The sequence below is a fragment of the Typopeltis vanoorti genome, chromosome 21 (genome assembly GCF_054136105.1).
Source record: "Typopeltis vanoorti isolate ZY-2024b chromosome 21, IOZ_Tvanoo_1.0, whole genome shotgun sequence".
Lineage (NCBI taxonomy): Eukaryota > Metazoa > Arthropoda > Arachnida > Uropygi > Thelyphonidae > Typopeltis > Typopeltis vanoorti.
Window position 1 is genome coordinate 102,900,448 of NC_143569.1, and position 25,348 is coordinate 102,925,795.

The window sequence follows — 25,348 nt, forward strand, 5'->3', positions numbered from 1 at the left end:
TCTCACTCTTCGCTCTCTCCTCTTCCAACAACGCTTTCATTTCCTCTCTCACACTGAAAACGAATCGCTCGTTAGGTCGCGAGTACCTACTATAATTACGATCTTGTTTACTTTTCTTTTTTGTTTTTGAATTGCTTCATTTACAGTATAGTCTTAATTTTCGCTCCGGGAAAACTCGATGTTATAACTCGCTCATCTGTAGCATGTTTTATTATAGTCACCATACCAATAACTTCTTTCTTTTTACTGACAACATCACTTACTTGATTTCCGTTTCTTCTTGATTAACCTGTTTCCGTCCTTTGTGGTTTGTTTAATTTTTTTTTATTTAGTTGTTTAATTTTTCTGTTTAATTTTCCTTTTCTCCCTCTGTTTATTTAAATGCCTCTCGATGTTTTGAAATTTCCGCGTTAACTCTCTGATGATCTGCTTTAATTTTGCTATTTTGGAAGTTTATTATGCGGTTAATGAAAATGAAGTTAATTAATTTTCATTAACCGCACCCACAACTACAATGACTTCTCGCCTGTGGCGCTGTTTACATCAGTACATTTTTTGTTCTTGGCGCCATTTTAAACTTATAATAGAAACAGAAATTCTTATAATAGAAATATCTTAATAAAAATATGTTATAATATACCAAATATACTGAAAACACTAAAATCTTCACTAATATACTATAAAACGCTAATTTTCTCATTTAAAAACACAATAAAACAGACAAAATTCACCAATTTTACAGGAGCGCTTTCAACGCTACATAAAGCCATTTGAGTACTACAAGGATAAGATTTTAGTGATTTATTTAGGATGAAGAAATTACAATGTAGAGGTTTTTGCTTCTCTACCATAACTTAAAACAAAAAAAAAAAAACTGTGTCAACTGCAAATCACATTACTAAAACAATCTACATCTTTAAAACACACACACATACATAAAAGTGCTGAACAGACTTCAATTCAAGTGAGTCGCTTTCAAGTGCATTGTAAGAAAAGTCAAAAAAGAATTATTGTGAAACTAAAATCTAATGCTGTGATCAGCAATTGTTTGTTGGTAATTTCAGCGCATCATTCGTCATTTCTTTTCCTTTGTGCGAAAATGCCCTTTGATATTGACCACAGTGAAGAGAATGATTGCATTTAACTCTTGAATCGCATCATCAGGAGTTCTTCAATTCCTCTTCTTCCTGGATTGATACGATACCAGTTTTTCCACGATTACCAAGACCACATCGCAGAAAGACACAAACGACACGCCGATCCAGAGTCCCAGATATCCCCCAAGAGAACTGAGGATTTCGATGCTCTGAATAAATGAATAAAAAAGAACGGGTTAAGGGCATTTATTATTTCTTTTTACACAAACTGAAAGAAAAATTGTAAATATTAAGGAAAAAGGTACATTGGACAAATGCGCATATGCCACCAAGCAGACCTTCGAAATGTGTGCGATGCACTTTCCAACTACAGCAACATTTTTGCGCCCTCCACCCAAATAAAATGCCAGAATGGAAGGGTTGGTGCAGTGAATGGACAAAACGTTTGATGGTCCAAACCCGTGCGCTAAAAGTTAAACACTGACCTTCACGAAGCAGTTAAGAACGACAGGCGGCAACCCTCATTTACTTCTGAACGATGTTCATAAACATTCCCTGTAGGGAATTTCTCAACGAAGTCGACAAAATTTTAAACGCTATCTCAAGTTTCTTAAGTTTCTTTCCAAAATCTTTTTTCTGCAATGAGTAATCTTGATTAATGCCATTCTCTCATTCCAAATCACTAAATCACAGCAGTTTTCTTTTCTCTCTCTCTCTCTCTCTCTCTCTCTGTTTTTACTAGAGCAAAAGGATACGAGCAGTATCTTGCCAAGATTGGATAACAGAAAGTTTGCTACTATCGATTCGTATTTGTTGTAGATTTTTATAACAAATTTTACAGCCTTATTTCACTTTGATAAAGTGTTGGAGTTAGTAATAATATGTTTGGTTTACAGATCAAATGTTGATCAATTTTATTAACTGAACCAACTAGTTTCGCCAAACTTTAACTGTTGGCGTCTTTAGGGCACTTACATATAGGTTGAAGCAATCTCACAATTATGTGTAACTATAAAACTGACAAGAATAACTGTAAAAAACTGAGTAGAATATTTACAAATAAAATATATTATTACAAATAAATTATTTGTAATAATTACAAATAAAATAAGAGTAACATTTAAACCAATAGAATCTATTCGTAAACTACTAAGATCTCCAGAAGACAACCACCCTTTCTATAAATATGCTGGAGTTTATAATAGTCCATGCTCGTGTGGCTCTAGTTACATCGGACAGACTTCGAGAAGCCTTGACATCAGGCAAAAAGAGCACATTGGCTATGTCAAAAACAACAGACAGGACATTTGTGACCTATCGTTTCATTTCTCCACAACTAACCATGTCATCGTGTGGGACAAAAGTTGTTCCCCTTACTTAGAGGAAGATTACCATTCAAGAATTTTCAAAGAAGCAGCCACAGTCGCCCGTTCTTCTGTCAACCGTAACAGAAATCAAGGCCTAATACTCCCAGAGATATGGAAAACCATAATCAAATCTTTAAAAACAAAAGAAATGAACTTTAATACAAACTACAGAAAGCTCTTCAGCAACAGCTAGCTAATGTTGTACACGCGATACGTGTGTCATGCACGTTCGATACTATTTTATTTGTAATTATGCTAGTCAGTTTTTACAGTTATTCTTGTCAGTTTTATAGTTATACATAATTGTGAGATTGTTTCAACCTATATGTAAGTGCCCTGAAGACGCCAATAGTTAAAGTTTGGTGAATCTAGGTGGTCCGGTTAATAAAATTGATGAACACTTGATCTGTAAACCAAAAATATTATTACTAATTGTCAGGATCAAGAAAATAAACCTTCATTATAGCGTTGGACTCATTTAGGAGAATAACACGATCTGCATATAAAGAGACACTGAATTTCCACTTTTAACCTCCCTACCAGCCAGGACGTATATACACGTTCCACAACACTGGATACGATTCATGCTACCTGCTGAAAGGACATGATAAGAAGTGCAATTTGGTTCATGTCCATTAGAAGGTGTGATAATCCTTCACGCTGAGGACAACGCTTAACCAGATTATCTCGCGTTCGCAGCTACGTTCAGTTATGTATAGCAAGAAACGCAGATGTTGTTGGCTCGGTAACTCGAATCTTCTTTATATTAGACTAAATACTTACAAGTTATATTCCATTTTTGCTACATCTTTTATCGTATAATTATGGTTTTTAATGGCTGTGCGAAATAAGAGGTTCTTTCAATACTTTCTTCACTTAAAATTGTATCACTTTGGAAGATCAATGTCATTATCTTTTTTTTTTTGCTATTTATCTTAGTCGCCAATACATTTTATTCTCCCAGAACTTGATTCAAGATAAACCTTTTTGTGAAACGATCCGAATCTTAAAATGAATACAGCCTCCATCTGTTCCAAATTAAGTTTTCTTTATTTCTTTTATTAATTATCTTAGTTCGAAGATTAGTTCACAGACTGCGTGAAGGTTCGCACTTTTACGATTTTGGTTTATAAAGAACAATAGAAAAATCTTGAATCATATTATGCAATGCATAATCTTTATAACGTATTCTGCAGTTCTTTGCAATTTAGATTTCTTGGCTTCCCTGAATTGCTCATTAAGAATTGAAATAAACTGCTGTCATGAAGTAAACTGTTATGTCATATTTTTTGCTAGTTTAGTTTTGTTGCAATTTTGAAGCAGCGATACTTTCCCAACAGTTTATCCTCCGAAACATATAAAAGGTGCATGCGTCAAAAGTGAAATTTCATTTCAAATTTTTCATAATAGAATTAAATTCTATTTCGCCTTTAATGGCTATGTAAATTCTCAAATGAAAGTTCCTGGATCACGTTCATTTTTACAAGTGTTGTCCGTGAAGAAAAAGAAAAAGAATTGTTCGTAATATTCCTAATTCTTTGCATGTAATAAATCTGTTACATTTTTTTTTTCTTTCTAGAAACGCAGAGATAAAGAAATGAGTAAAACAATCCCCGTCCCATCAAGGACCAGGACCCTGAGATACTGGGATTGGGGGAGGAGCCCAGAGTCCTCACAAAAATCATTCAAGAGACTAGAGGAGCGGAAAATAATTATTCTTTCACCTTATAGTGGAGGAAGATACTTAATGGTTGTTAAAAACGCAGCTTCGAGAGATAAACGTTTTGAGGTTTCGCCGTCCAGGGGAAGCATATAACAGGAAACTGAACAGGTCTTTTTGATTTTTCTCCAAGACGTTTGTGCCAAAGTTTTCTGTCCGCTGTTTGGTAAGTTCACAGCTGAGACAATTAAAATTGAGCCCTTCCCCCTGGAATATCTTGAGGCCGAAACGACGTACTTATACAGACGTTCAGCAAATGGGGTAAAGTGAGTAACATCAAAATCCACTTAACCCGCAGCTTGTCCGAGACGCCGGCAAATTTCTGGAATTTTTCAAGAAAATCCGCGTACAGAAAACTTTGGCACAAACGTCTTGGGAAAAATCAAAAAGGCCCGTTCAGCAAAACATCAGCTGAAGTTACAGATTCCTCTCCAGCCATTTCTACCTTATCGTCGGCTACAGAAGAGGAACAAACAAGTGTAGTGTCAGAGGAAGACAACAAGGCCAGCATTCCATCAGCAGCAAATTCCTCAACAACAATAACATCAGAGAAGACTTCATCTGTCATGGTGACCCTTCCTGCAGTTGCTTGCGTCCCTGCACAAGAAATGCAAGTCGAGGAGCGCGAGAAAACAACTGCCACCCCCAAAGGAAGCGCTAAAAAATAAAAAAGAAAAAAAAAATAAGTGGCTCCCTCCAAGAAGAAAAGAAATAGAAGCCACTCCAAAAAATCATAAACGACATCGGAATCCGAAATGGAGGTGGAAACGCCCTCCTCAAATGCATAAACTCTAAGATCAAGAAATATACTGGCTCCCACTTGTCCTTTGACTACACAACGTCAAAGAACAAGATCACCAGCTTTAAAATAACAAAATAGTCTTCACGAGTTAGAGGTCCTCTAGAGCTCGTGTTCAAAGCTGGTTGGAAGCTTCCTCCCCGCAACGGATAGATTCCTTAATAAAATATGTGAAACAAATGGAAATCAAAGACTTAGACTGAGTATAGTATTCTAAAACATCAAAAGGCCGCCACCCCTTCTGTGTTGCCTCCCTCAACATCAGAAGGACTCCTTTTAAACATCCAAGCAAGAGGTGTGGAAGCTGATGCTAGCCTTATAACCCGGCTCTTGTTCTTGTTTCTGAAGGAAACACACTTCTTCCATTATAAGGGTATGCAACTGAGCTAAAAGTATCCGTTACATCGTTTTGGAGCTTTGGCAACAGAACCAGCGCCGGGGTTGTCTTACTTATGCTATCCCCACTCTTCCGACCTTCGATAACATGCAGAAGGAAGAATACTCGCCATCGACTGGAAGTTTCAGCACTGCACCACTAGGTTTATTTACATCAGTGTTTCTCAAAGTGTGGTATGCGTACTCCAGGAGGGTACACACGAAAGGTCTTCAGGGGGATACGTGGCAATTTTCGGCTATGCATCATTGACGCATGGAATCATTATTCAGAAAAAAAAGAATTATTTTAAACGTATATATTTCTCAAAAAATTATACATTATGTATGAATTCTCCTAATGAATTTGCTAGTTGCTATCTCCACGTCCTGGCGAGAGTAACTCGCTCCCTGATAAACAACACGCCCTCCTCAACAGCATCACTATACTGAAGATGCAAAAAACAAGTAGTTTTATTGTATCATTGAATAAGGTACAGAGACATTTGAAGTCTGTAATATATTTCCCAACAAATAGTGCAATTAGAGACAATTGGGAAAAAAACTGCACTAACTAATGAATCACATCTCCCCCTCCAACAGAAACTGGTGTATAGACTCAAGCAACACCATGTTGCGGTGCTACATACGGTTTTGCTTGACACCACCGCGTCATGAATGTGTTAAAACTAAGATATATATAGTGAACGTGTTTCATATATTATGGAATTCGATTGAAGCGAATTACTATTTCAACTCAACTGTCGGCTTGCCTTTGTCTTTGGTTCGCGCGATCTTTTGTTAATACAGCGCCAATCGCATGCACTTCTTTATAGCTGCTTTATCTCTACTGGCCTACAATTGCTGTCTGTTTCGCGGTATGCTTTTACTTCTCATTAGTCACTTGTGAAGGATTGTTCATTACGTATCTCAAGTCTTGTAAATTACTGGTAATTTTTGCTTGAAATAATGGATGGGAAAGAAGATGAAGCTATTTGGGCAGATGACTTTGACGGTGCACACAAGGAAACTGTTCTTGATGCCAAAAGTAGTGACAGCAAGTAGGAACTTCTTGGTAAGTCACACCATTTTCAGATTTTTTCTGAAAACTTTAGTTTCAGAAAATCCCCGCATATATCTCACAGCACGATTTTTTAGATTTAATTTTGGGGAAAAAATGAGAGTTATATTCGAGTATATCGATAATTTTTTTTAGCTTTCAAATTCTTAAGCATGGATCACTAGTTAAAGACTAGATTTATAAAACGCACAAAAGAGAGCAATATAGCAAATACAAGTAGCTGTAAGCAACAAGAAAACGTTGATATTGTATCTGGATGAAATGGAATTCATAAGGGTGTGTCGTCTGACATCTCTAGAGAACAAACTAGGAAGAAAATGAAAAATCTTCGTAAGTATGATATGAATTACTTGAAATGTGGATTTTCATGGACGGGAAATGAAGAGGAACCTGTTCCAAATTGTGTTCTATAAAATATAAATCATATTTTTTGTTTACGTGAACATATAAATTCAAATAAAATAGACATTTACAATGAGGTATACTTTATTTATTTAGTATTATTTTGATAAGGGTTACCCCCTTATCAAATACTTGGTAATAACGAAAATTTAAGAAGGGGTATGCGGATATCTGAAGTTTGAAAAACACTGATTTACATCTACCCCCTGGTAGACTCAAAAACAAGATCAAGATTCTTCCACTCGCTTGACAGTTACATCTATGTACACATCATGTCGTCGTGATGGAGGACCCGACCTGGGATAAAGTAGGGGGAAATCCTGACACTGGTATTGCTGGCTACAGGCACCCGGAAATTCACTTAAGGAATGCCCAGCTTAGAGACGTCTTGAGAGCTCACAACCCCTATTGTCGGGATTACACGGGGTCAGGTGAAGGAATCGGCACAAGGCTCGACCGCTTTTACCTATCACCATCCTTTGTCTCCAAAGTCGAGGCAATAAGACACGTCGACATCGTTGTCAACATCTTGGCCCACAGAATGGTTCTGATCACCTACTAGCACTGAGAAACATTAGAAATTGTTCTGGGCCTCTGGAAATTACACCAGACTTCACGTCCTTATTATCGGCCAAGCTTCACTAACTGTGCCCCACCTGGAGCAATGCTGACTGGGACTGGGACAGGTGGACACAAATAAAAGTTATCATCAAAGAAAACATGATTAAATGGGGACTGGAATGTGTCGTCCTTAGAAGATCTCGACTCCGTGAACTTTACAAGAAAAACAGCTGGCTCGTCGCCAGCAAATACCAAAAGGCTTTCCCATGTGAAAACATCATCCTTAACATTAATCTCGAGCGCCTCAGGGCCACTGTCATCAAAGTCATATTCTGCTCAGCCTAGCAGTATATCAGCAACATCAGCGAAAATAAAGAAATTCGGTTGGAATAGGACATCCCGAAATTTCTTTTGGGGAAGTCAATACCGGGAGGTTGATATCAAGATCTTTCAACTTTGGAAAAGCTGGAAGGCTTTAGCCTACCAATCTCCTACATCAGATTCCTTAGTAATACCACTTTCCATCTTAAGAGGAGACTGAAATCCTACCATCTCTGCAGCTGTCCTGTGCAGTATTTCTTGGGTTTCAACTCCCCTTGTTTGGGATCACAAACCATCAAGATCCCCAAAGCAGAAATTTTTCCGGAAGAATACAGCAGCTAATTGAGCAACTCCACTACTCAGGTACTAACACCACTGGCATCCCGAACAGCAACACCTGGTACCACCACTTCTTCAACATCTTTCATACCGAAGTTCTGGATTTAGGGATCAACAACACCATCCTGTTTGGTCGCCTCCCCGTGCATGCAGGTTGCTCGCCGAGGAAGGATCTGGCAAGGAGGATAGCCCATGGAAACCTTCGAGTTAATCTCAATATCTGTAGGTTCGACACTACCAGGAACCCCTTGTGTGACTTCTGCTCGAGCCTGGACACTGAACAGCCGCCTTCTACGAGTGTCTAACATCATATGGAGGAGGTTAAGCGAGATTCTCCGTATCCCCCTCCTATTGCAGGAACAAGTCATCCACTTACCGTTCGATAAGCCATTCACCAAACAAACAAAAGTTACCGGTATTTATTTTTAACGAGATTAAATACCACATGTGGAAGGTAAGGAAATCATTTTCCAATAATGCTAATCCTCCAAGCTTGTTGCCTCTCTCTCTCTCTCTCTCTCTCGTATCGTCCTTTACAGGTCCTATAACCCCTTAAGTACGTTTCTAACCTAGAGAGAGAGAGATTTACCAGGCAGTGGTGTACACTCCCATCCTTCGTACTAACAGAAATAACACCATCAAGTTCTGTCTGATGCTGATTTAACATCTTCATCAGCAGTAGCATCTCCACTCCTGGCCTGATTTCTGGTCTTTGCGTCTTCATTGAGGGTACTCTGGTGAAATTTGTTCCCTGGTCTCCTCGGAGGAAAAACCCAGGCAGGGTGGGCCTACTCGAGGCAGTCCACCCTGAACGGGAGAATCACCTGGGCACTGGTTAACTTCGTGATCCCTTCCATCTGAGCAAACCCTTGCAGACACGGCGAAAAGTTTAATCATCTGATCGCTTTGAGCAAGTAAGATGAGTGTCTTGAGTTGAGGCCTGTTTTTTGTTTCTTCTTCCTTCCTCCCCACCCGCCCTTCCTATCCGATTCCTCAACCTTTCTTTTCCACCACTCCACCTGAACCGCATTGTCATTTCATGGATTCTCTGTTTTTCTTTTCCGGGGCACACTGACCCCTTTTATTTTCAATAGTCCGATGATGGGCTTTCTGTACTCTTTCATTGTATCAGGAAGGCGTTTCATTGAACCCTACACGATTGTATAACCTTGATGTTTTTTTTGTGTGCTACAGAGCTTCATTTAGTGTTATTTTGTCCCTAAAAATACTAACCGTTGTTAATGTTTTTTTTTTCTATGTTGCCTTTGCTATGGTCGTTGTTTGTTCGTGGTCCTTCACTCTAATTCCCTTCCTCATGTTGGAGGCTTAATTGATTTTTTACAACACTCAGAAATGATTAAAAAAGAATTTAATACTTCCTATATTTCGTACTAGTCACTAGGACATCGACTGGGATTACAAAAAAAATGTAACATGTACACAAATATCATACAGTACTCAGCCCAACCACGTGGGTGACACTGAAGTCCTATCTAGGTGGAGCGCCCTCTAAGGGCGGTTGTAGGTGGCCTGGAATGTAAGGTGGGACCTCTGGTGATCAGTGTTTCCCAAATCTTCGGAAGCTTAATGCAACCGTATTTATTAAGGTTTGGTTGAATTTTGAGAGCTGCTGCTGCTTCTAAGAATAGTCTCTCTTTCTTGAATTTGCTGTGATGGAGCATGGTGGTTTTCTTCCATGATACCCTGTGGGTGGTGTCCAGGACATGGTCAGCCAAGCCTGAATGACCATAATTGTGTTTACAGATGTAAGACTTGTGTTCCTCTAGGCGGATGGATGCTGATCTGCCTGTCTGTCCAAAATACGCCAGCTTACAGGAACAGGGTACTTTGTAAACTCCAGGCAGAGAGAGAGAGAGGAGGGAGCTGATCTTTCGTGTATTAAATTCTTTTTTAATCCTTTCTGAGTGTTGTAAAAAATCTATTAAGCCTCCAACATGATGTCCTCACAGCACTTAAGCCTCTACACACTAATTCCCTTCCTATTTTTTCTTTCTAAACTTTGTCTATCAATTACTATGTAGGGCCCTTAGATTACCTACTCTCTAACTTGTGTGAGGCACCCCCTTTTTCTCAGACAAATTTATATACTGCACCAGCCTGAGCTTAGGTACAGACTATATCCTAACCTGGGGAGGGTCACAGAAATTAGATGCCACTCATGTGGTTACAACTAAATCAGAGGTTGTAGGTGTTCTAATCTTGCAGTCGTAGGCCTTCCTTCTTAACTTATTTTGGGTATTCCCGCGCGCATATACAGATAAGCAGGTTTGTAATTTTTATGAGTGGTAAGAGTCGGTCTGCACGGTCAGATCACACACATATGAAACAATGAAACATAATTTAATGAACTCATAAGTAATACAAGACACAGATATAATATAAGCAATACTAAGTTAACATCATCTAAGGTTTCACTCACTCTCTCATACCTTAAACATACAAATTTCTCATTACAGAGAATGTTTCCTTCAAACCGTTAAAATACTATATGCAGTTGATCGGGTGCTCGTCAGGCACAAACACATCTTGTTTCCTTTTCGTATGGGTCTTAACATTGGATCTTAACAAATTCACGATTCTCGGACAGTCAGTCTAATGAGATTCAAAATGTTCTATAATCTGCTTAATCTTCAAAGTTCATTTTTCATTCTGAAACACAAAATTTCTTCCGTTCACAATCATCCTAATGTTTAAGGGACAAAGAATATGTAAGGTACTTATCTACTCTGCACAGGTTTTCGGGGTTCCTTCCGTCCTTCGTTCGTAGTGAAAAAATTTGTTGTTCAAGGTCTGCTGCCAGGTGGGAATCACGTGTATTCTTCGAGTCTGGCGCTCGTTTCTTCAAGAATTACATCGGTGCACTTTCTTTGCCGCTGGCCAGAAATTTTATTTGCGGTACTCTGCTGCGATGTCTTGCCGGGACTTACGGTAGTCAACTCCGGGGACGTAGGAGTTACACATCATTGACCACCGAGAAGCACACGAAGAGAAAAACCGGAACAAACAAAATGGGAGGGGGGGGGGGTTCCAGACCTCTGTTGCTGCATATTCTCCCTTTCCAGCGCTCTCATTTCGAGTTAGATTTTGCATATTCGAGGCTCGATTCGTCCCCGGCTGGGTGACCTCATCGTACCGCCATATGGGGCTTTCCACTTTCGGAAACGCGTGCCTGTAGATATTTTCCACGAACTAGCACCCACGGGCGCTTACAATACTACGGTGGTATTTCAGCGACCTTTGCCCTCTCTTAGGCAGTGTACTGACACTCTTGCATGTGTAGTTATAAATCACTAGTAATTATCTTTACACATACTCTTTGATTATTTTACATTTACTATTCTAATTTAGATCCGTCAAAAGTTATACTAAATAGTTCTTTCATCTTATTGATCATGATATTAATTCTTCTATTACATGAACGTAATTGCTGAAAGGACAGGTATGCTCTCTTAATGGGGCATATTCTGTTAGAATCTGGATGGGTGACTTCATTGTAAGTGAGGTTGTACATTTCAGATCTAACACCATATTTCTTCTTCTTCTTCTTTTTTTTTTTTTTTTAAATACTAATACTGCTGGTATTGCGTCCTGCTCTATGGGATTCTGCAAAAGTCTCATGACTCAATTATTTTTATTCTTTTTTAAGAAATGCAGAGATAAAGTAATGAGCATGATAATCACTGTTCCGCCAAGGACGAGGACATCAGGAATTGAGATTCCGGGATTGGAGGAGCGCAGAGTCCTTAGAAAGATCCTCAAGGAGCCTAATAGGAACCGAAAACGGTTGAGGAAGATTTTTAGTTATAGATTAAAATGTCTTTTCAAGAGATAAACTTTTAGAGGGTTCCCCCCTTCCATTCCTTTCTGTTCAACATCCTGCAGAGAGTTAGAGTCCGCAGTGGACTTTTTTTGCATCATTCGAGGAGGCTACAACAACAGCTCTACCTGTCTCCTTAGAGGACCTCATTAACATCCAGAAATGCGTCAAACAGGGTTTTCCCTCTCTGTTCTCTGCTTTTTGCACTAGTTCTTGAGCTATTCTATAGGCAATCAACAATTTTCGTGCTGTCAGAGAGATTCCATTACCTCACACCCGGATGAGTCGAAAGTAATCGCTTACACTGATGGCGTGGTGGGCTCCTTCAGGGACAACGACTCCATCCGATTCAACATCTCAGAGAAGTTCAGAGTGTCGGGGCTCTCATTTCATCGCTCCCCCCACCTGCAGTTCCCTCGGCCATTCACCAATACGCATGAGCTTTGGTATTCGTCATTAACGAATTAAAGAACCATATACGGAACGTAAGGGAAATTTTTTCCAATAATGGTAATCTTCCCAGTCTGTTCCTACTCTCGTGAATCGTTCTTTACAAGTTTTATAGATCCCTAAGGAGGCTTTGACATCTAGAGGGAGAGGCTTTGGGTGACATCAGATGTGGCACCAGTTTCCTTCGTGGTCCTTTCCATCCAAGACAGATCTCTGACATTGGTGAAAAGAGATACCACCTGATAGCATTGAGCTAGTAAGATGAGTATTATGAGGTGAGGGCTATTCTTCTTCTTCTTGCCTCATCCCCTCCTTCCCAACTGCCCTCCCTAAAAACTACATTAAAATTCAATTTTAATTACCTGGGAATATCCTTTCTCAGATACATGTAAGCATTACTACTTAAGCACTAATATTTTAGTATTAAATATTTATATAATAATTACCTCGATCATGGGAGAGTGGTGGAATGTTGTCACTTCCAAGGAATCCAGATTGATTGTCAGATTTATAGACCGGCACCTGAACATGGAAGAAAAAACAAGCACAGCTAATTAATTGTGTGCTAAGTTGAGTCCTAACATATCAAAGGAGTGTGTTCAATGAACCGTATTATTAAAATAGTTATTATATTAAATATTTATTACATATGATGAAATACGCTGCCGAATCATTTCTAGGTCACACCGAAAGCAAAGTAATATGCAATGGTAACCTGCAAACGAATTTGGTGTCGTGTAAATCACGTTAAAAACTAATAGGAATGCAGATTAATTTCAAAGAAGAATTATGCACTCTTATTTCTGAAGAACCTGTAAGTCATCTTAAAGTTAGTGTTGAGCTCATGCAAAGCTCAAAATTAAAAAAAAAAGAAAAAAAAAAGAAAAAGAAAGAAGATCAAATATCAAAAATTAAACAATTAACAGAATCGGATTACAGTTTTAGTCTTACTTTGGACCGGTGTTGGAAATAAAAAGATATTTCAATACAATTGTTCATTCAGGTCACGCAAATATATTTAATTTAGGATCAGTTCTTATACCCGGATCATTTTTGTCAGTTCATATTCAAATATTGTGGACTTGACAGAATGCAAGAAGTCTGAATAATTTTGAAAATAAAAAACTATACAATAAATAAAATACATATTTTACTGTACCGACATATGAAGCGATGATGCACAAATTTGGACGCGAAAGCTCAAAGTAAAATTGACTCTGCCTTAATCATGATATTCAATATAGCCTCTCAAAGACAAACTGATTCCGCTTTCCCGTGGTAAAATGGGAGAATAAAATAAACCTCTCAGCTAACTAGACCTGTGGGTGGTAGATGAGTTTAATTCCTCAGTGAACGCGATTCCTGTGCTTATTTGAGGAGTGAAGGGATTATTGCCTGTTTCGTATCCAGAGTTTGGTCTCCGTTTTCTGTTCCCTTCACTCATGCACTGAATCTGGCTGACCTAGGTCACCAAAAATTAAATAAGTAGCGAACCATTATATTCCAGGGTACAGCAGTAAAGTGGTTTACCGAATTTCGCGTACCAGATTGTAAACGACACGGAATCTGTTATGGCTGCAGATGCTTCCCGATTAGCTGGAAATTAAATCCATTTGCAGCTGAGAAGAACAGTGCGCAGGGTTCCGGAAACGTCGTGACTATGCTTGGATTGGAATCGACCGTGTGAAAATGATGTACACAAGTCACCTGTGAATCATGAAAACGTTCCAAGTAACCGAATATATAGCAGAAGTGATGGCCTTGACTTAATAAATAATAGTAGCACCGGGTTCAAATATCTCTCACAAAAACCAACAGAAGTATTATTATTTGACATTAAAAATATCAGATAACAAGATAGTCAAAGCAATCTAGAATACAACATGAAAATTTATCCTACGTCCGATTTTTGATGCGTACAAAGATTTTTGATGCTGCGACTTTAAGCTCCTTAAATGAATTTAAAATCAATTAAAAACCAAATTGATCGACATTATTCCCATATTTGATAGTGCACCAAAACTTTCATCCTTGATTCAAGAAAGAACTTATTAAGGCATTGATTTTGGAATCTTGATAAACAACTAACATAAAGATATCTTTATGTTAGTTTGATAAACCAAGCTAACATAAAGATATGTATAACAGAAACAAAGAAAAAACAGAAAAGCTACAAAAGAATCAAACAGCTATATACAAATCTACAATGGTGTAAAAAAAAACGATTATGATACATAAATCTCTAAAGAACGATATTGTATATTATAACTAGTTGAACGAAAGACTAATGGAAATTAGATTCAAGACATTAAGAGGTTCATAACAATAATTGGTGCATATGCACCAGAAGAAGGAAAAGAAGAAGACAGTAATATATTTTTTAAAGAATTACAGAATGCCATAGATAAAACACACAAAACTGACTATTTACTGCTAGCAGCAGATTTAAATGCCAGAATAGGAAACAAACAAACAAACAAAACAAAAAAAAATACAAAACAAACATAGGCAAATTTGCCGAAGATTCATATAATCAAAATTGCCACAGAGTGCGAGATTTGATTTTGTCATTTATAATAATATGAGAATAATGAATTCGGTATTTAAACACAAGGAAATACATAAATATGCTTGGTCAGTCAAAGAATGCAAATCAGCAATTGACTACGTTATCACAAAGTTTAAATCAGCCAGTTAATTTTAGACGTAAAAGCATATCGAGGCTTTGAATTAAACTCTGATCATTAGATGGTGTCAGCAAAAATTTCGTTTAAACCAAAGTGGCTAAAAATACATAAAACTGAAAATTCTTAACAACTGAGTTACAAAATATCTTCATTACAGGATCCCCAGGTTAGACAACAATATCAGAAACGCACAAACTTAAAACCAGAACCCACACATGAATCAAGGGACTAAAAAGGGACAAAACACACACATTTCAAAAGCAGAACAGAAATCTTAGGAATAAAGTGCACAAGGATTAGAGAAAGAGGACTACGAGGCTGGAACAAAGAAATAGAAAATATAATAAAAACAAAAAAGGACAGTTACCAGAAATGGCGAAAGCCATTTCTGGTAACTGTCCTTTTTTGTTTTTTGTGGTAACATTTTTTGTTTTTTGTGGTAACATTTGAGCCACAACCAAAACCTATGAAGTAATGAAATGCATGAATAAAGAAATAAAACAAAAGATCAAAATAGAAACAATAGATTTAGAAAAATGGGTGGCCTATTTCCAAAATCTCTGGATAGATGAGAAATAAAATTTTATAAAACAAACGATGACCTACCAGAAAATATCACAATATTAGAACTAAAAAATTACAATAAAGAAGATGGAAAATAGGAAAACACCAGGAGAAGAAAATAAAAAAAAACTATAAAAAATGCAGGAGAAAAATTTAATGAAATACTTCGGGAAAAACTCCAAACTCTTTGAATAAAGCACTGGTTATCCCAATCTAAAAAATGGAAATAAGGACGATTGCAATAACTATAGGGAAATTAATCTGCTAAATAAAGGATATAAAATATATGCAGGAATATTAAAAGAGAAGGTAAGCAGTATTGTAAAGGACAAACTACTAGAAGAACAAAACAGTTACCGAAAAGGCCAATCCTGCCATAGATCCAATTTTTACTCTAAATGTATTAATAGAAAAAAGAAGAGAATTTCAAAAAGAAACACACGTGGGATTTATTGATTATGAAAAAGGCTTTGACAAAATTAGTAAACAAAAATTGTTTAAAATATTAACCGATTTAAACGTACCAAACCAACTTTTACAATCCATTCAAGAAATATATACAGGAAATAAAATAGTAGTTAAATTAGAACACATCTCAGAATGGAAAGATATATTAAGAGGAGTACGATAAGGATGAACCCTCTCACCTCTGCTTTTCAATATATATATATATATATATATATATATATATATATTTTTTTTTTTTTATATAACAATCTGGAAACAGTAAAACCCATTTGGTATACAAATGACCCCGCAAATGAAGATACATACCCTACTACAGGGTGTCCCAAAATTCACGCAAGATTTAAATTTAGCACCATTTGTGCTGTAAAGTGTTGCCAACGAGAAAAAAAAGACAGCGTGACAGCCGACAGTTCAGGGTTATTAAAAATGGAGCGCTACACGAAAGAACAACGCATTTTCATTGTTGAGCAATATTTTAAAAATAATGTAGGTTTGGCAGCTACAGTTCACAATTTTCGTACAAAATATGGTGGCAATAGTGATTTAACTTCATCAACTGTGAAAAGATTAATTAAAATATTCAAGGAAACTGGATCAATTAGTGATTTTATACACTCTGGCTGTGCTTCAACAAGTCGTTCAACAGAAAACATCGAAGCAGTTCGTGAGAGTGTTGCTGAGAGTCCAGGAACATCAATTCGGCACCGTGGTCTTGAATTGGGCATTTCGAGAAGCTCTCTACAGCGTATTCTCACGAAAGATTTGCATCTTTATGCTTACAAAGTTCAATTGACTCAAGAACTGAAGCCTACTGACCACACACAGCGAAGAGAGTTCGTTGAATGGATTATGGAACAACAACAAGTGGGTGCTTATTTTTCGAACAAAATCATCTTCAGCGATGAGGCTCATTTTCATCTTGATGGCTTCGTTAATCGCCAAAATTGTCGGATTTGGGGTTCAGAAAATCCACGAGTGATTGTTGAGAAACAAATGCATCGACAACGTGTCACTGTTTGGTGCGGATTTTGGGCTGGAGGCGTCATCGGTCCATTCTTCTTCGAAAATGCGGCTGGTAAGGCAATAACAGTTAATGGTGCTCGCTATCGCGACATGATAATCCAGTTTTTTGTGCCTAAATTGCAAGATATGGATGTGAAGGACATGTGGTTTCAACAAGACGGTGCCACATGCCATACAGCCCGAGAAACAATTCAATTACTGCATGAGTCATTTCCTGGTCGTGTAATTTCCCGTTTTGGTGATCAGAATTGGCCGCCCAGATCATGTGACTTAACGCCGTTGGACTTTTTTCTTTGGGTTTTTTTAAGTCTAAGTCTAAGCCAACAAGCCCACGAGCACCCACGCCTTGAAGGAGGAAATTGAGCGCTGTATCAACGAAATTCAGCCACATTTATGCAAAACGGTTATGGTAAATTTCGACAAAAGAGTGCGTATGTGCCAAAAGCCGTGGAGGCCATTTACCCGATATGCTATTCCATGCATAACCCTATACTGTATACTTTATGAATCAATAAGAAATTACAATTTTTAATTAAAAACCTGTGTTTTCTCTCAAAATTACTTCTTGCGTGAATTTTGGGACCCCCTGTATTTGCAGATGATCAAATAGTATTAGCTACATCAAAAGATGATTTACAAAGATCATTAAATGATATCTCAAAACAATAGAATATGACAATATATAAAGAAAAAACAAAAATATTGGCATTGAAAGTAGAAAACCCAATAAGAAGTAAAATAGTGATAGATAATGACTAAATATACACACGTAACCCCAGAAATAAGATATTTTAATAAGTAAATATTTCGTCCTAAGTATCGCAGGACATCTTCAGTACAGTTAATTCAAACAATACGAGGAATCACATACAGTTAGGGCACATTCTTACAATGGAATCCCTCTATGCGTGCAGTAGCGTGTTATAGAATTAAATTAAAATTTATCTGAAAAAAAAGGGGGGTACATTAAAATGAGATAACATATATAAAATTATTTTACACAATTTAGCATGACAATTTCCAAGACGTGAGAACGTTATTACGGTTCAAATTGGGTCTGTGACGTACACCTCAGCACTTTCTTTATATAAACGTTCATGGTTATATGAAGATCTATGTAGAAGTTTGGTCTTTTTCCAATGGATCCTGTAGTTTCGAGACCAGATTTCTGCGGTTTGATAAGACGGACCATTAGCAAACACATTTCGGAAAATAAAGATCATATCTGTCGAATCAAACCGCAGAAATCTGCCCTCGCACAACACGGAATTGAAAACCACATCATAGCATCCATTGGAAAGAGACCAAGCTTCTACATAGTTCTTTGTATAACCATGAACGTTTATATAAAGAAAGTGCTGAAGCCCTACGTCACAGACCCAATTTGAACCGTAATAACGTTCTCACTATCCCTAACGTTTGGGAAATTGTCATCCTAAATTGTGTAAAATAATTTTATATGTTATTTCATTTTAATGTAAATCCTCCCCCCCCTTTTTTTTCCCCAAATAATTTTAGTGTAATTCTATTACACGCTACTGCACGCATGGAGGGATTCCATTGTAAGAATGCGCCCTAACTGTATGTGATTTCTGATATTGTTTGAATTAACTATGATACTAAAGATGTCCTATGATACTTAGGACGAAATATTTACTTATTAAAAAATCTTATTTCTCTGGTTATGTGTATTCGTTTAGTCATGAATGCTCCACAGGTTTCATTATACAACAAAGTGATAGATAATAAAATATTAGAACAAGTAAATACTTTTAGATACTTGGGATGTGATTTATCATACGAAGAAGAAAAAGACAGACACCAAAATATCAAACATTGTCAAAGTAAATGGCATAATAAATAATGTATTTAAGCCATCCCTAGTACAAGAACACACTAGAATCAGACTATATAATATCCTGTCAAAACCAACTCTACTATAAGCAAGCGAAACACGGACCATAAAAAAGAAAAGATGAAAAACGAATTCAAACAGCAGAAATTAAACTTCTCAATAAAACAGCTGGATATACCCAGTGGGAACCATAAAACAAATGAAGAAATTTTGCAATCCTTGAAAATAAAACCAATATAAGACAGTATAAACAAAACTGAAAAACATTTAAATCGAATGGACAACAACAGACTACCAAAAATATTATACAAATACAAACTAAGCGGAAAAAGAAGACTCGGAAGACCAAGAAAGGGATGGACAAGACCGGAACAGGCCACTTGGCCTAAAATCCATGTTAGGAAGAAGAAGATTCTGGATAGTTTGGAGCATCACACGTAGGTTCCTCTCCCACTGATTACTTCCAGTTGATTTCTCATCGTCGCTCGTTTCTGCGTTATTGCTATTTAAAGCGTATTTGAATATTCCTCGGAACAGGCCACTCCCGATGCTTGCTCTAATCATGTGCGAACTAGGGGAAGCCGCTGGTCAACATTCACTCTGCTATTTTTTTGGAATAGCTTCCCCTATATCACCGTTTTGTCCAATGAATACATCACTGTCGTGTTATAAAATTAATCGCTGGTTAATATAGTAAGCTGACTGGAACTGACGAAGTGTGTTTATCCATTGGATGATCCATAACTAAGAAAGAATTTGTTTAAATTTTAAAACCATTAAATTTACTTACTCTATTAATCGGTATCCGCTGTCCATACAGAGTTTCTAAACGTAGAAAAAAAGAAGATATTACAAACAATATTTTATAGGAATACATCTGATATTTCTTTACGAATGCACACATTTCAATTAATTTGCCCTAAAATTTTGGAATTTCATTAAAACTTTGTTATTCTTCTTAAAAATAGACAAACGGTTACCTACTAAAGATAATACACTGGTGGTGTAATAGACCTCTCGAATAAGTAGATTAGTGAATTAAATACAGCGTGTAGGATTTCCTTTTATGGAGCAGCTGTACACACACACACACACACACACACACACACACACACACACACACACACACACACACACACACACACACACACACACACACACACACACACACGCGCGCGCGCGCGCCAGCACACATGCGTATCCTTTGTTCAGTATTTCATTGCCGTCTTTTTTTCCCCTAGACAATTTTTAAGTGCAGTTTTTCAGATCTCCCGATAAATAAGAACATAGACCAACCGGCTGATGATAAATCTGGTGGATCCATTCTAAAATCTACTGCAATATATATATTATGTATATGTGATATCCTAACATCGTTTTCAGTTACTTCCAACGCATTTTTTTGTTCATCCTCCCGTTTCCCCCTAGCAAAAACAGTTATGCGTAAGAAGTAACTATTTCATCAATACTTATCCATGTGATCACCTCTTTGTTCACTAATATTCTTCTTCTTATTCTTCTTATTATTATTGCATATTCTCATCTCATAGTTCTAACAACTCACCTTTCTAGGACTTTTCACATTCACACTTTCGCTAACAAATAGACTCATTAAATGCATGATATGATATTCAGTCCATTTAAATACAATCGATCCGTGTTTATATTTAAATCCTACCTTTGACAATGTTAATTATTATTATTCTCATCACACACATATATAATATTTATAAATATACTATCAACATTTTCTGTTGGTTTTTACATTTATTTTGGGCTGATTGTTTGTTGTAAACAAAAAAAAATATTTTTCTTATATATACAAATAAGGTAAAATATATCATCACATAGTGTTCATAGTCTATACAAATATTTAAAATAACTTCATGAATGTTTACAAGATTTCATTTATTTATTTTTTCTATGTGCACCCAAGGGCAGAAGCCATTCTGGTTACAAGAAAATTAAATTTCTTCGATACGATCTCTTCAAAATCCAGTGACTGTATCTTTGAGGGTTCACATAAGAGTGCGCTTCTCGTAATATATTATAATCATAATTGGACGTGATATATAAACTATAGTAATCTCTTATGATATACGTTTAAAATAAAGGTCAACATTATTTATTCCCGTGAGGTAGTGTCTCTCAATATTTTTACAAAAGCATATTTTGAGGTTATTGATTTGATTTCATTTGGGAGTTTATTGTAGCTGCTTGTTGCTGGGTGTTCAAAGGATTTATGAGAAAATTCTTTGGTCGTCTTGGGTACTACCGGAAAGTTCCGGCCGCAGCGTAAACCATAGTCTACATTATATACCGAAAAACGTGCAACGTTCTTCCTTACATATAATAGGCAACCATAGAGATATAGTTTCTGCAGTGGCAAAATATTATGAATGACAAACAGGTAGTTGGTTGAATGTGTGCTTAGTGGTTATAGCTCTGTTTTGTATTCGTATCAACGGAAGCGTATTGCTGTAATAATATCCATCCCCAACATGTGAACCATACTGCAGTGAAGAATTTACCCAAGAAAAGTATAAGCATCTTTAGAATGCTGAATTTACCAATTTTTTAACATAATATATTCTGTTAATTATGAACCTGAACTTATTTGCTAAGAAAGTGGTGTGGGAGTTCCATTTCAGATTGCTATCGATATGGAGGACCAAATACTTTATTTTTATTTTTTTTATTTTTTTTATTTAGCTACAGTTACAATTTAGGATGTCACTACATTTCCTTTCATGTCATTTTATGGTTATATCGTGGTCTAGCTTATCTGTTAATGTGAAGTACATATATCTCGTTTTATCGGTATTAATTTTAAGTCCCTTATTTCTAAATAAACCGTTTATTTAGTTTTAACATATCACGATTAATCCTATTTTATAGATCGTCGAGGGTCGTTTCGGTGTATAACTAATGCCGTGTCGTCAGCGATGGATATCATTTTGCCAAAAAAGTTTGTATTTACATAGATCATTAACATATATTAAAAGTAGTATGGGTCCCAGCACCGACCCTTGCAGGTCTCCGTATTTAAATATTTTTGTTGGGCTATTTAATGTGCCGTAGCTGGTGTATTGTTTTCTATTATTCAGATAGGATTTGAACGAGTCTTTAGTAAGTCCTCTGTCGTATCTAAACATTCTCAGTAGTGGTTGGTTATGATGAATACAGTTGAATGCTTTAGATATATCAAGAAAAACGACTACTGTGTGCATTCCAATAGCTTGTTACTGGAATGCTGTGCATTCCAGTAACTCCAATAGCACTTTTTCGGTATTGAATCCGGATTTAAACCCATATTGATTAGATGTGTAAAAGGATATGGTATTTAGCCAGTTCAATATTTTCCAATATTTCAAAATTCCGAAATACTCCAATATTTTCTCCAAAATATTAGAGAAATTGGTACAAAATGTATTAGGAACTTTTTTAGGAAAAAAACCGCTTCTTTTCTAAGCACCAGTATGGATTGAGACAGAAACTAAACACTGAGCACGCGCTGCTGAACTTCGCAAACTTGATTTGTTCATCACAGTGCCAACACAAACTAACAATAGTACTCTTTCTAGACCTGCAGAAAGCTCTTGACACAGTACCCCACGATATTTTATTTTTTCAAAAAAAAGGAAAATATAGGAATTAGAGGCTGTGCGCATGACTGGTTTTAAAGTTATTTAACGTGTAGATCACAAGCAGTAAAAATCAACAAATGTTATAGCAATTTAGTTCAGTACAAGTTTGTGCTGTTCCCCAAGGAACAGTTCTTGTGCCAGCACTATTTATAATTTACATCAACGATTTCTGTGACTTAAAATTATCAATTAAAGTAAACACCTTTGCAGATGATACCGCATTGATATTCACTGCAGATTCTGTAAATGATATGCAAATATGGTAATCACAGAATTGAAAATAGAGACAAATTGGTTTCAAGTGAACAAACTCTCTCTCAATGCTGGAAAAACAAAATTTATAATGATTATTTTTACGGCTATTTCACCTGGTTTCGTTTAGGAGTGTTTCTGTTATTGGCTTTCTACTTAAACATTCTTGGGGCATTACTGATGTATTATAGAGACAAATATATGCAGAATAATAGAGGAAGAAATTTCGGACATACCTTGTTTGGATGTTGTTGGCACCTTCTTTCCACGGTGTGCATACTCTAAGCAAGGTACGTCGAAAATTTCTTCCTCTATTATTCTGCATATATTTGTCTCTATAATACATCAGCAATGCTCTAAGAATTTTTGAGTAGAAAGCCAATGACACAAATAAAGGTGCACTCCTAAACGAAAGCAGGCGAAATAGCTAAAAATAATCGTTTTTAAGTGGAGTAACATAGGAATTTTCCCAGAAATAATACTTAAAATTTATAATATTTAAACTCAAAAATATACCTAATAGTAAAACCAGTTTCTCCATCCATACATTCCTATAACTGGAACTGTAAAAGTCACCAAAATTGTAAGAGTATGGAGATAGAAAATGTGAATACTTAACCTACCCAGGATTAAAAACAGACAGCAACTTAAGCTGGAAACCGCATATTACAGAAGTATTCAACAAAGTAAGATTTATGCTATCTCGAGTCTTCTTCTTAAATTCTTAAAGAGACTCTTAACTCCGACAATGTTAAGAATATTATATTTCGTCTGGATACAAACTGTTATACAGTACAGTATACTAAGCTAAGGAGGAATATGTCGCACCACACTGACACCATTAATCGCTTCACAAAATAAATTAATACGCATTTTAACCAACATTAAATATAGAGCCACTACACTGAACGCTGAATATACCGAATTAAGTATTTCCATTAAGACAACTCTATATTTACAAGATGCTACTTTTCCTAGAGACTGATAACCAGTACTTAAGTATTAGAAAAGATGAAAAGATGCTTATGCAGAAAAGCAGGCTTACCAGTACAGTAACGAGGATATGAAGCGCCTGTGGCAAGTGTCTAACTTGCGATCTCCTAACCCAAGAATAACAAAAATTTTGAAAGATTTAAATGTAACAAGTTAAATTTTACTAAATGCAAGATGTTAAATACTTACTATTAACCCCATCGAAATGAATTGCAGAATTTGTGTGTCTAAAGCGGCGTATTGCCGAAATTTAAAAATACAATATAAAATAGCGGACTTTTATATCTATTTATTTATTTTTATTTTTTACATGTTTTGCGTTTTGTGCCCCAAACCTAGTTGCGCCCGTGGGGCGTCTCTTTCGCCACGCCTTCGTTACGGCACTGAGGCTTACAATATTTTATCACTAAAGCACAAAAAGAAATAATATAATAATACCAATCTGTTTGGCTCTAAAAATCTTCAACGACTTACCGCTCTTAATACGAAAGGAAAACAACATGAACCCACGCGGAAATCTGAGTAGATACTACCTAAATGTTATAAGAATATTGAAAACTTATTTACAATAATTGTATAAAAAGAAATTAACCAAGATATTATTTCTGGGAAAATTCCCATTTTACTTCTCTAAGTACAGTAATCCTCGTATAACGCGGATGTTAGGTTCCATAGAAAAAACGCGTTATACAAATCGCGTTATGCGAGACTCAGATCACATAGAAAAAGTAGGGTTAGGCTCCGAAATATATATATTTTTTAATTATATAAACAACAATGACATATCCAACAAAAATATTTTTATTTAATTCAGGTATTCTTGTAAATTAAGAAAACAAATAAACTATGAAACAAATACATAGTATAAAAGTATAAAAAAATTATAAATTGTACGTAACCTTCATTGCCCATAATGCATAAATGTTTTAGGCAAAATAAAATAGAGTGCATATTTTAATTGTCATCACTCTCTTCAAAATTAACATATCGTAGATGTTCTTTCTTTACGAGTGGCCGGACGTCGTCATCACTTGAAATTTCTTGGACATCATTTGTATAATTCTCATTGCATACTTCGGCTGGTTTAGTTTTCAAGAAGTCAGTAATAAGACCTTACTTATCACTATGGTGCAATTTTTTATTAAATTCATAATATGGAGCTAAAGAGATATCCAATTGTCTCGTGAATTTTCCGGAGCGCTCCATTGAGGGATCATTATCCATGAAATAACTTCCTGACTTTCTCGCCAAGTCCAATCCTTCTGCTAATTTCTTTCAACTGGATTCTTGAACCGATTCATCACAATCAGAATCTTCGGCAGAACTTTTCCCGCTATTTGGTTCGCCGTCATCTATTAGTTGTACCAGTTTCTCTTCTTCTCATTTAAATTTATTTCCCCATCAATTAATTCACTAATTTCGTTTTCAAACATATCGCAAAAGCTCCCTAAGTAGCCATTACTATAAAAAGAAATTTTTTTACATAAAAAACATTACATATTGTATGTAACT

The 25,348-nt window shown here is 36.3% G+C and overlaps 1 protein-coding gene across 1 annotated transcript; it reads right to left on the minus strand.

The window, feature by feature from the left end:
- Positions 1–1,171: 1,171 nt before the first annotated feature.
- Positions 1,172–19,764, minus strand: LOC150095166 (degenerin-like protein unc-105). Its single transcript, XM_090411214.1, has 3 exons — positions 19,735–19,764; positions 12,794–12,869; positions 1,172–1,306 (listed from the first exon to the last, which is right to left on the minus strand). The coding sequence occupies exons 1-3, from the start codon at positions 19,758–19,760 to the stop codon at positions 1,172–1,174; spliced, it is 237 nt and encodes a 78-aa protein (XP_090267340.1). The 5' UTR covers positions 19,761–19,764.
- Between the last annotated feature and the right edge of the window lie 5,584 nt (positions 19,765–25,348).

Bases quoted from the DNA above. Each gene is read 5' to 3' on its own strand.
- LOC150095166 (XM_090411214.1), bottom strand. From the start codon at position 19,760: ATGGACAGCGGATACCGATTAATAGA. The intron at 12,870-19,734 runs GTAAGTAAATTT...TTCCATGTTCAG, and splicing joins AGCGGATACCGATTAATAGA to GTGCCGGTCTATAAATCTGA. The intron at 1,307-12,793 runs GTAATTATTATA...TCATTTATTCAG, and splicing joins ACCACTCTCCCATGATCGAG to AGCATCGAAATCCTCAGTTC.